This window comes from Sesamum indicum, linkage group LG3 (genome assembly GCF_000512975.1).
Source record: "Sesamum indicum cultivar Zhongzhi No. 13 linkage group LG3, S_indicum_v1.0, whole genome shotgun sequence".
In the NCBI taxonomy this organism is placed as follows: domain Eukaryota; kingdom Viridiplantae; phylum Streptophyta; class Magnoliopsida; order Lamiales; family Pedaliaceae; genus Sesamum; species Sesamum indicum.
The window spans coordinates 5,093,023-5,105,610 of NC_026147.1; the positions used below are offsets into that span (position 1 = coordinate 5,093,023).

The 12,588-nt window shown below is 35.7% G+C and overlaps 2 protein-coding genes across 2 annotated transcripts in view; both read left to right on the forward strand.

Annotated features, from left to right (window-relative positions):
- LOC105157273 (C2 and GRAM domain-containing protein At5g50170) lies at positions 4,130–9,611 on the forward strand. Its single transcript, XM_011073642.2, has 9 exons — positions 4,130–4,669; positions 5,542–6,747; positions 6,834–7,016; positions 7,353–7,636; positions 7,712–7,828; positions 8,054–8,316; positions 8,426–8,600; positions 8,874–9,146; positions 9,227–9,611. The coding sequence occupies exons 1-9, from the start codon at positions 4,315–4,317 to the stop codon at positions 9,422–9,424; spliced, it is 3,054 nt and encodes a 1,017-aa protein (XP_011071944.1). The 5' UTR covers positions 4,130–4,314; the 3' UTR covers positions 9,425–9,611.
- The window catches only part of LOC105157275 (plant intracellular Ras-group-related LRR protein 1-like), a gene marked incomplete in the record, with an annotated part of 2,419 nt that continues 405 nt past the window's right edge, over positions 10,575–12,588 (forward strand). Inside the window, 3 exon segments of the mRNA XM_011073643.2 lie at positions 10,575–11,308; positions 11,880–12,046; positions 12,124–12,588. Of these exon segments, the coding sequence (XP_011071945.1) occupies positions 10,628–11,308; positions 11,880–12,046; positions 12,124–12,588 (1,313 nt within the window).

The following is a 12,588-nucleotide window of genomic DNA, read 5'->3' on the forward strand; positions in this document are numbered from 1 at the left end:
AAATTGCGAAAGGTCCGAACCATTTCTCTAATTTGAATGGGACAATGTTAATGGGCTCAAAGCCCATGAAAAAGATCCAGAATATTTTGGGCCATAAGTCCAATTTAATTTAAGGGTCCAATAAAATGAGTTGGGCTTATTTGTCTTTGGATATAATTAAATTATAGGCTTAAAATATTTAGTGTATGTTTGGATTTGTTTTTGGAGATAATATAAAATAAGTATGGTATATATGATATTGGATAGTGGAGAGACAAAAAGTATTGTTTATTATCAAATCATGTCTCTTTTATATATATTTATATATAATAAAAATATATATAATTTATTTAATTGTGAGTGGATTAAAATAAATATTAATTTTTAATTAATTGTATTATTTGGATAAAAAGTAATTAAAACTGTTTTAAAATAATAAAAAATATATCTAAAACTTACAAAATCAAACAAGCCAAATATACTCTATATTTTGGGCCATCTTTTAATCAAAACCAAACATACTGTTAGTGTTTACTTCAATTGTGTGAAGTATTTGTCATCTTTTTTCACTTACAGAATCTTCGTTCTGTTTCGTTTAGTTTACCTAGTAGATTGACCATTTGAAGTAGCTACTGTTCTTTGATTTGGCTAGCTTATATGATTCAAAGTTCATGCAAAAGTGGAATGATACAATATCATATATGAGATAGATCTTCCAAAGAACAAGTTTGTTTTTAATAAATTTGTTGGGCCCACTACTATGATGATGTTCTCTTGAAGAAATAAAAGCTTTAGCTCAAGACATAATTTATTAATAATTGCAAAACACAATGTGGGGCAAATGTACTAGAATGAAGACCACATCATCCAAGAACTTGGTACTGGGAAAAAAATGCAATAAAGAATAATATGTGGGGCTGAAACATGAAAATTCTTGGCAAAAAGTGGCATCTTGACATTTCCTTTTGTCTAGGGGTAACTTTTGCAATAATTTTAGAAAAAGTAAACCTTGTTCTTGAATGAGAAGATAGCATTTTGATGATGGTGTCTTAAGTCATACTTGTTTGGAAGGTAAAGTTAAAGATACATATACATATTAAATTCAAGAACCCTCTGCTTACCACATCAATTAACTAAGTACGATTTGGAGGACAAAATAGTCATTTTATGAAATATAGGTACTAGTAAGCATTAAACTCAATTTTCTTGGTTTTTTTTAGGTAAAAGAATTTCATTAATTTGCATTTTTCTGAAAAAAGATTGACATTCAACATAAAATTCATCTAGACTCAAAGATATGTCAAAGAGTGGTAAAGTCTTCATAGTGTGACAAACCCCCCACCCCAACTCCACCCCACCCCACCAAAATTTCAAAGAGAAGAGTTCAATATCATAACTATAACCCACCAAAATTGCCGATGTACATCACTAGTGTAGATCTATATATATCCATTCTCCCATTTTCACTATTTATAGTAAAATGATATGTTTTGAGTCTCCTTTAACTCCTCAATTTGCGGATAGTAATATATTGAAATGTCCGACTCTAAAAAATAAAAAATAATCCCTTGTACTAATATATATATATATATAAGTCATTTTTTATGCATAAACTACTATTTATGACCTCACAATATTATATTTAGAAATATCAATTATACGTTTTGACACATACCAAAAATTTAACCACACCACAAGGGCCGAAGGATATTCAAGAAAATTTTAAAATTATCAAAGGACTAACCCTGCAAAACAGAGGTTAGCACTCTGATGCTTAAGTTAGTAACGGACTAAAGAAAAATAAAAGAACAACTTAAAATAAAATGAGAATAATGGTGAAATATAATGTGAGAGTGATGAATATTTATGGAATGCAAAATATAGGTTTAAAATATATAAAAAATCGAGAGAAAAAATTTGAGAGAAAACAATGACAAAAAGAGAGTTTGAGAATATGGAATGATGATAAAAAATCGTGACCCTGAAAACTTGCACAAGGCCTTTATTTATAGACCTCTACAAAGTTGGATATGAGGGGGGTTGAAAAGTGTCGTACGGCATTGAAAAGCTCTTCCAGTTGGCTATCACACGCAACAAACCGTTAGTGATTTGGATAAATATTGGCTGGGATACGTGAGCAGGATGAAACCTGCCAAATCTGCCTATTTTTCCAGGAATTAGTTATTTGGAACCTTTCCAACACATTTATGCCCGATTTACTTGGAGCCACCTGAAGATATTTTAGGGTGACGTATACAGATGTGTTGACAAGTTATATGACGTGACATCCGTATTGTAATGATGTGTCCAGCTGAAATGAGCTTATTTCTTGGGCCTGTCAGTTTAGTAAAATAGCAGTTAAGTCTGTATGGGCCTTCCTTCTTGCTGATTTGCTTTATTCGTCTAATGGTGGGCCCTTATTCATCTTGCTGATGAGCCATTTGGGCTCTTAGCCGATTGGACTAGTAGGTCTAGCTTGTGGGCTTGACTTAATGATTTCAGGAGCATCATCACCTTCAAATATCTATAATAATATATTATTATCTCTTTCAAATAGTACACGTCATCTATTATCCACCAATTGCTTCCATATTCATCACTTGCTTCAAATAATTCATGTTAAAAAACTAGTATCATGTCAATATGACTATATGAACAATTATAGGGTGCCACGATGCTTAGTAAATATTTAAAAAAGGAAAAATATGAAATGTTACATATAAATAGCTTTTGAATTAAAAAAATTATAATAATTCATTTCGATACATTTAATAATACATAAATTCAAACAATATATCAATATGACTAATAATAATAAATAAATTATAATAATTTATCTAAAATGAGATAAATACCATATATCTGATGATATTTAAATCCAGAATATCAAATTTATTCGTGGGACTTTAACCTTAGTATTACGGCTACTAACCACAATTTGTTTCAGGTGTATCCAAATTTTATTTTTAAAACAAAACAAATGGCCTATCTTCTTCTTCTAGTTGGCTTTGTTTGTTTTCATTTTTCGTTATTTGAAAAATAATTAAAACATAATGAATGTTTATCTATATCTTTATTTTTTTAGAGGAGTTTATTTATTTCTTCATATAATTTAAAATAATTAAGAATTATTTAGTTTTATTTTATTCAACTATACAAATACAAACTACAAATTAAATATATTAAAAACCTTAAATATACACAAATATATATATATATATTTTCTATCTTCCTCTCGAGAACTAGGGCGGCAAAGGGTCGGACTCAAAGCCAATTATGTTTGAATTTGATTCGATTATCAATCTAATTGAACCCAAATGAAAATTTAATTAAATCAAATATAAATCAAGCTTCGATACCTTAATATTTTTAAATTAATTGAATTGACATCATTTCTTATTGAACAAAAAATTTATTCAAACTTAGTTTGACAAATTTAATAACCCAAGTTCAAATGAGAGTTTATTGATAAATTTCGATAAAGTATCATGTTATTTTAATTTATTTATCAAGCCTAAAGAACACAAATATATATATATATATATATTTTTCGTGAACCGATAAATGGTAATTTATGACAAGAAGTTGGTAAGAACACCTTGCTTGCACCTATGATTTGATCATAAATTTGAGTCACTTAAAAAATGGTTGGGAAACCAACACTGCTATGTTTGGTTTTGTGTTTTGCACACCATTAGGTGTGCAATTGTAATTTTTTTTTTTTTTGATTATTCTCTTAACATAAATATATATATATATATTATATTTTACTAACAAATAAAATATTATATACATAAATATTTATATTACTAAATATATATATATATATTCAAAGTATGATTTGACAAGGAACAGTAACTCTTGTCTCCCAAATCCCAACATCAAACCTACACCACTTATTTTACACTATTTTATATTATATCAAAATACAAATCCAAAAATACTATCTATCTCAAAACACATACTTATTTATCTGTATTTTTCTCTCTTTATCTCAAAAACATCAAAACAAAAATATTCAAAACATTAATCCAAACATAAGGTAATACTCTTGTATTAGAGAAAACAAAAAAAAAAATCGAAATTTATACCAAACCGCCCACTCCCAATAGAGGCAAAATTCCATAGTAGGAGCAATGTGTTCTTTTCCTCTATTGTTCCTCGTGTCACTTTTAGAATAGGCCCACGTCTCTTCATGGCTTCACCCACAATCCTCTTCCCCTCCACTTTCCTACAACTCTGCCGCTTTATTAACAACTCTTCTTTTCTATTTTGTGTTGCTGCATTAATGGGGTGCTATTAGCTGAGTTTTTCTGCAAGAAAAGAGAAGGGAAAATGAGGCTGTACGTGTATTTGTTGGAGGGGAGAGATTGGGCGGTGAAGGACTCTTATGTGAAGCTACGACTCGGGAAGTACAAGTCCAAGACTAGAGTTTTGAGGAACAATGAAAACCCATTTTGGAATGAGGAGTTTGTGTTCAGGGTGCATGATTTGGATGATGAGCTCGTGGTGTCTGTGTATAGATATGATGATCATGAACCCGGATTCTTTAATGTTTCTGCTGGGGAGTTGGTGGGTCGGGTCAAGATTCCTGTTTGGAGTGTTGCGACTGAGGAGAATCTGAGCTTGCCCCCGACTTGGTTCTCTGTTGAGCGGCCTAAGAGTGTGAAATCAAACAATAACGATTGTGGTTAGTTTTTCTTGCTGTGGGTATTGCCCTTGTTTGGATTGTGAAACTTTATGTAATTCAATCACTTTTAATTGCAGCTTTGGATTCGGTTCTTTTGGTTTAAATTGGGTTTCTTTGTTCATGGATGGAGAATGGTTAATGGTCTTTGATTCATTTGGGATTCAATGTTTATTCAGATGTTGATGAAAATCGTTTTTAGTTACTTCTAATTATGCTAAGTTCTTTTAGGTTCCAGTTGCTACGATATGGTTCGTTCTGCTTTGTGTTGTTTGCTTAGACAGTCATTGAGTGGATAACAATTTATCCAAGTTTATTGAATGAAGGAAAAACATTGCTCTACAGATATGTAATTTGCGATAGCGAAATGAGGCATGGAGAGTATTTGTGTGATTGGGTTATGTTGTAGAATGATCATAGTTTATTGCTTGATTGCTTCAATGCATTCAGGATAGAGTGTTCGTCTTGAAGGAGAATGCTTTATATGGTGGTGGATTACTTGCAGTAGCTCGAGCATTCTTTCTATGCCACAGCAGCTAATGTAGATGCAGTAAAATAGCTGCAATATGTAAACTATGGTCTACATGGGCATCAGCCTTATGCTTTGGGCCTTGAAGTCACGTTATGAGCTGAGAATGGCTTATCTTTTGATTAGCACCTCTAGTAAATATACCTGTATAGTTTCTTATGTGAATGATACTTGTTCGCGTCTAAATTGTAGAAAATAATGTGTGAGTAGTATCCAGAACAAGTTGATAGGGCGTTTCCTTGTATTAAAGATTTTATCCATTTTGGCTTCTGATGATCTTACCAAATTTGTTAAGATAATTTAGTTTTTGATGGTCGATATGAGCCTTTTTGTCCTGTAAACGTAGGTAAACTTCTTCTAGCCCTGTCTCTGCATGGAAAAGACCGGGTCACTACAACTGACCATCCTTTCTTTGTACAATCAAGTCCCGAGAGCAATAATTTGTTACAGCGGAATGGTAAAGGCACCTCATCTCCTGATGCTCAGGCATCTGCTGCTCCATCCAGAAAGACACTGGAGGGGAAACCATTGATGAAAGCACTTGCTGGTCGTTTGGAGAAGTTATTGAATAAGAAGGAGCAAACATCACGGGTTGACAATTCCTCTGAGTTGTGCACTTCATCAGATTATGAAGATTCCCTGGAGGAATCTCCTAGCAACTCCAGCTTTGAAGAGTTGATCGAATTTGTGCAGTCCAGGAACGATAACATTGAAATGCCAGAGAATCTGCAGAGTGGCGTCCTTCTTGATCAGACTTATGTGGTGTCCCCAGAGGATCTTAATATGGCTCTCTTTGCTCCCAATTCTGAGTTAGGAAGAAATTTGGCTGAGTTGCAGGGAACAACAGATTTTCAAGAGGAACCGTGGAAATGGAAATCAGATGGCATATCATGTTTGAGGAGGGTCGTCTCATATACTAAGGCAGCAACTAAATTAGTTAAGGCTGTCAAAGCCACTGAAGAGCAAACCTATCTCAAGGCAGGCCGTAATGAATTTGCTGTTCTTGTTAATGTGAGTACTCCAGATGTTCCATATGGAAGTACTTTCAAGATTGAATTACTTTATAAGATAATGCCAAGTGTGGGGTTATCGTCGGGAGAGGAATCTGCCCGTCTGGTTGTATCTTGGGCTATTAACTTCAGTCAAAATACCATGATGAAAGGAATGATTGAAGGTGGAGCTAGGCAGGGTTTGAAGGAGAGTTTTGAGCAGTTCTCCAGCTTATTATCTCAAAGATTCAAAGCGATAAGAGCTGCAGATATGTTGGACAAAGATCAGGTGTTGGCAACTCTAGAGACAGAGCACCAGTCTGATTCAGAATTGGTGATTCCATACTTTAGGAATTTCACAATGGTCTCAACTGTTATTATATTGTTATATGTTCTTGTTCACATTTTTCTCTGTGAACCAAGCAAGCCACATGGATTAGAATTTCATGGGCTTGAGTTACCAGACAGTTTTGGAGAACTTATCACCTGTGGCATATTGGTCATTCAGTTGGAGCGAGTTTATAATATGATTTCACATTTTGTCGAAGCTAGGCTACGAAAAGGTAACCGCTAAGTCAGATAACTCTGAGGTTGTTGAAATTCACTTTAGTTTCTGCATTATAGTCTTCTCACTTGGATATACTAACAGGAAACGATCATGGAGTCAAAGCACAAGGTGACGGATGGATTCTTACAGCAGCTTTGATTGAAGGGGTGAACTTAGCCTCGTCAAATCAGACAGAGATCCCAGATCCTTATGTTGTGTTCACTTGTAATGGCAAGACGAGAACAAGCTCCGTCAAGCTTCAAACTCGTGATCCTCAATGGAATGGTATATCCTCGTGTTCTTGGTTTCTTTTTTAGGGTTAATTACAACCACCTCTTCTAGAAGTTATCGTAAACCTTAGAATTAGCTCGATTTCGGGAGGATATATAGAATAACTACATCCCTATGTTTATGGAAATAGTATGTTTATATCCCATCAAAATTTATAAGGCATTACCAATGTTTGAATTCCTTCATAGGAGATGTTTTGGTATTTGGAAAAGGGTAGGGGTACAGTTGGTATACTAATAATTAGGGGAAGTGTTATAATCAGCCCTATTCTTATTATACCTTTTTGTTGGTCATATCTAGTGGAGTAGTCATTCTTCACAATCTATACAGAGATACTCGAGTTTGATGCCGTAGAAGATCCCCCTTCCGTGTTGGATGTGGAAGTTTTTGATTTTGAAGGCCCGTTTGACCAAGCTTCTTCCCTCGGGCATGCTGAGATCAACTTCTTGAAGCACACAGCTGCCGAGCTTGCTGATCTGTGGGTTCCTCTGGAGGGGAAACTTGCTCAGTCTTCTCAGTCGAAGCTGCACTTGAGGATTTTCTTGGACAACAATAATGGAGTAGAGACAATTAGAGATTATCTGGCGAACTTGGAGAAGGAGGTTGGAAAGAAGGTAAGGTCGTGCGTCATAATAAGTTAACCAATTGTCATTAGCAATTCTAAAGCATCCACATTTTTTGTGTTGCAGTTGAACCTCCGGTCACCTCACAGGAATTCAAATTTTCAGAAAATCTTCGGATTGCCTCCGGAAGAATTTCTCATCAGTGATTTCTCGTGCTCTCTGAAGAGAAAGATGCCGTTGCAGGTACCATTAACACTATATTTTTGCAAATCCGTTGCGGTTCTGATGACAATGGAAATCAAATCACTGTTCTTAGTCCTTTTGTTTTCAAATCACTGTTCATAGTCCTTTTGTTTTCTCCAAGTATCTAGTTATCATTTATTCATTTGAGGAATAACTTATTCTTTGCTTTTATCTCTGATCGAGTTTCCGCTACTGTGCTTTGAAACGCCATCTAATTTTCTGCAGGGCCGGCTTTTTCTTTCTGCCAGAATTGTTGGATTCTATGCAAACTTGTTCGGACACAAAACTAGATTTTTCTTCCTCTGGGAGGACATAGAAGATATTCAGGTGCTGCCACCATCTCTTTGGACAGTTGGAAGCCCCTCACTTGCAATAATTTTGCACAAGGGTCGAGGCCTTGATTCCAGGCATGGAGCCAAGATTTTAGATGAGGAAGGAAGACTTCATTTTTACTTCCATGCTTTCGTTTCTTTCAATGTTGCAAGCAGGTATTTTTCCTTAAAACTTTATCTTGAGCAATTCTGTGCAGACTTTTTCTGTTATCACTTACAGTAATGGTTTGTGTAACTTGAATGCTTTATGAACTGGTAATAACAGGACAATTATGGCCTTATGGAGAACAAGAACACTTGAACCTGATCAGAAAGCTCAAATTGCAGAGGAGCAGCTCGATGATGATGGGAAGCCTTGTCTGCTCGAAGACACCGGATCCTACTTGGTTGTCGAAGATGTAAAGATGACCAAAGTTTATACTATGGAACTGCCTATGAATGTAAGTATAACATAACTTAGTCATCATTTGAAAATCCTTTTAGGAGCCTGTACAGGCAAACTTATACATATAGGCATCATTGTGTTTTACAACCACCAAAGCAAAAGAACAGAAAACTTCTCGTTCCAGTTTTTGCATTCTTCCAGAGTTTGTGCAGTTCTCTAATCAAATTTCCTCTTGCTCCCGTTGTATTCCTGTGAACTATTAGATTGAAACTAGTTTCGATGTTCTCTTTTCTACACAAATCTTGAATTTTTCTGCGTTAATCCACAGCTCAAATCGCTGATGAAGATGTTTGACGGAGGAGAGCTGGAGCACAGAGTGATGAGCAAGTCTGGTTGCCTCAACTACATCACAACCACATGGGAACCGGCGACCTCAGATGTACAAGAACGACGCGTATGTTACAAGTTTAGCCGTCGGATCTCAATCTTTGGAGGAGAAGTCACCTGCACACAGCAAAAATCTCCATTACCCAATGATGGTGGATGGGTCGTCACTGAGATCATGACCCTCCACGACGTCCCATTCAGCGATCACTTCCGAGTAAGTACATTTCCCCTGGACAACAGAATAAACGGCTTAACGCTCGTGGGCAGCTAATAATCGATTTCTTGCTCATGCAGGTACAGTTCCGATACCAGATTGAGAAATCTTCTTTCACCCACAATTCCTGCAAGTGTGATGTTTACATAGGAGTAATGTGGCTAAAAAATACCAAGTTTGAGCCCAGAATAACGAGGAACGTTGTCGGGAAGTTCGCCCATCGGTCAGAGGAAATACTGCAGTTGGTAGAGCGAGAGGTTTTGCTAACGAGTCAATAGTGATACAGGCATTTCATCCAACGATTGGATGTAGCAATTTAGACCTCTCAGGATGTTTTGCTAATATCGTATTGGATTTTCTATTTCTAATTCTATTGTATTTTTATTTCATTTATCACATGTACAAATCTCCTCTTAGGAAAGAAAAAAAAAAAAAAAAGATGACAACGTTATTTTTGTACATATACATATAGTGTGTTTATTAGGCGAAATAAAAGATATAGAATTTGAAATAAAAAATTCAATCGACACTGGTTCAATTAGTGTAACTGCAATCTTGGATTTCCATGTTCCTTTCGACTGTTATTACATGTTTTCACACGCGCGTTTGTGTTCTTCAACGTTACGTTTCGATTTAAGGGAAGTATTCAGAGAAAATATTTTAAATAATTTTATATTAGACTTCAGCAACGTTTAATAAAATTTAATTTAAATTTAGAACTGAATAATAAATTAAAAAAATTATCTTTTAAAGATTTGAAATTCATAATTTTAAAATTTATTTTCTGAAATAAAAAAAAAAACCCTCGAAAACAGCTCCATCACAAAGTATCGGCAAAAGATCTCAACTGAATCAGATTCTTCTGCAGGCATCTTATCTTTTTCAAATACATCCTAATATAAAAAAGAGAAAAGGATTAATTGCATTTAAGCCCTTTAAAGATGTCAAAATTATATATATTTTTTAAAAAAAAACTCTAAAATGATATTTACATCTCTTTAAAAAAATTCACCGCTTACATATTTTATTATATTCTGAAAAAAAAATATTAACTTTATAAAATAAATTATATAAAATTTTAATTTTATACTTTATTTTAATATTTTCAAATGATTATTTTATATTTATAAAAAAAATAGAATCGTATTAACTCACTTCACATATATATAATATATTTATTTTTTTATAAATATAAAAATATTAATAAAAATAAATTTAAAAATTTATACTAACAGAAAGAGATCGGGTATAAACGAAAAAATTTGTACGTGATGTAAGACGAATTTTAAAATAATATAAGTTTATTTAACACTATGAAACAATTAATTGATATAAATCGAATAAGCCAATAAATAAATAAAAAAAGAAGTTAGAAGCACGAAAAAACCCGGTTTGGACGAGCCGGCTGTATACTTTATAGTGTGTGAGATAAAGCCATCCCATCTCCCACACACACTCACAGGTGAACAGCTGCAGCAGCGATGGATCCAAACCCCAAGAACTTCCCTATCCTCTCCTACGTCATGGCCAAGCTCCCCGCCGTCAAACGCTCCTTCTCTGGCGTTCCCGCTGATTTCGACGTCGAGAACCCGGCTGACCCGGAGCCCAAGCCCCAGGAGCCTCACTTCGAGCTCACCGAGAGAATGCCGCACCTCAAGAACCCCAAACTCATCTCCGCCATGCGCCGTGCTGTGAACGATGTTGCGCAGACCCGATCCGCCCTGGTAACCCTCGGCACCCGACCCGATCACGAGGCTGTCGACGCGGCCCGGTTCAGACTTTCTGAACTTAAGGCTCAATCTTTCGGAGATGTGGAACAACAGAATGAGGATTATAAGATTTATGAGGCGGTGATTACGCTGGATGAGATGCACGAGGCGTATGAGAGGATGTTGAGTGAGGCGGAGAGGAGGTTGGAGAGGATTTACGAGGCGGCGGTGGCCGGGGATGAGTTGATTGAGGAGGATGGGGGAAATGAGGGGAGGGTTTTGGAGGAGGAGGAGGAAATGGATGAGAAAGTAGTGGAGATTTTGAAGGAGGCGGAATCGGGGAAGGCGCTTGAGAGGGTGGATTTGTCAAACAGAAAGTTGAGGGATTTTCCGGAGGCCTTTGGGAAGTTGAAGTCGTTGGTTGTGCTGAATTTGTCCAATAATCTGCTTGAGGTTAAGCTTACTGCTACTAGCGCATATAAATCTGGAGAAATCTACTTGAATTGTTTGACTTCTTTTGTTACTTTGAATGTGTTTGAATTTGAACTCGTATGCGTTTATATTTGCTTGTTTATGGTTGCATCGTATATTTTGAGTTGACCTCTCATTTACTTAGATTGGAAAGGTTGTGTACTCTTGCAGATATGAGCTGTTATTGTTATTCTGTAATAAACCCTTACAAAGCTGTATTATTTGAGATTCTTTATATGTTGGTGGAGTTTGTGAGCAGTAGGAAGTTGGCAGATTGTGGCTCAGGCAGCACTTTAGCTGAGCGATTGCAGCACGATTTTGCTCAAATCTAGGAAGAGTTTACTATTTGGATTTCTATTTTGGGGATTCAACTTTTTAAGTCAATGTTCTTGTTCGATACTGTGTTCTTTTCATCAATCAACCTCTGAGTCTGCAAAAGGCTAGATGAGTTTGACTTTTCTCCAACGAAGGAGATGATTTTACAAGTTTGCATTGTAGAGTAGGCCATTGAAATTGATTCATTAACATTTGGCTTTCTTTTGTGGCAAAACAGGCAATTCCTGACTCGGTTGCTGGATTAGAGAATCTTGAGGAGCTCAATATTTCAGCTAATCTTTTAGAGTCATTGCCTGATTCCATTGGCCTGTTGTTTAAGTTGAAGATCTTAGATGTTTCTGGAAACAAGCTTACCGCCCTGCCTGACAGTATTTCTCATTGCAGGTACAACTTTAATACTGACAAAAGATGAGAAACTTATTTCTCATGATATGTTACTGAGTTTTCAATCCCTTTTCCAGGTTGTTGGTGGAGCTGAATGCAAGTTTCAACAAACTCACTTACCTACCAACAAATATAGGTTTTGAACTGGTGAATCTTGAAAGGCTCATAATCTACCTGAACAAGATTCGCTCTCTTCCTACATCTATTGGTGAGATGAAATCTTTGCGCCTCTTGGACGTGCATTTCAATGAGCTCCATGGTCTTCCACATTCAATTGGAAAGTTGACCAATCTTGAGACCCTTAATCTTAGCAGCAACTTCAGTGACCTGACTGAGCTTCCCGATACAATTGCTGATCTGACCAGCCTGAAAGAACTTGATCTGAGCAACAACCAGATTCATGCATTGCCTGACACCTTCGGTCGCTTAGTGAACTTAACTACACTGAATGTGGACCAGAACCCTCTTGCAATACCTCCGAAGGAGGTTGTGGCTGAAGGAGTTGAAGCAATCAAGGATTATATGGCCAAAAGATGGGCTGA

What these genes read in the sequence shown, in the direction of transcription:
- LOC105157273 (XM_011073642.2), top strand. Translation starts at nt 4,315, where the DNA reads ATGAGGCTGTACGTGTATTTGTTGGAGGGGAGAGATTGGGCGGTGAAG. An exon ending in ATCAAACAATAACGATTGTG is followed by an intron (nt 4,670 to 5,541) that starts GTTAGTTTTTCT and finishes CTGTAAACGTAG; the next exon opens with GTAAACTTCTTCTAGCCCTG. An exon ending in TCTTTCAATGTTGCAAGCAG is followed by an intron (nt 8,317 to 8,425) that starts GTATTTTTCCTT and finishes TGGTAATAACAG; the next exon opens with GACAATTATGGCCTTATGGA.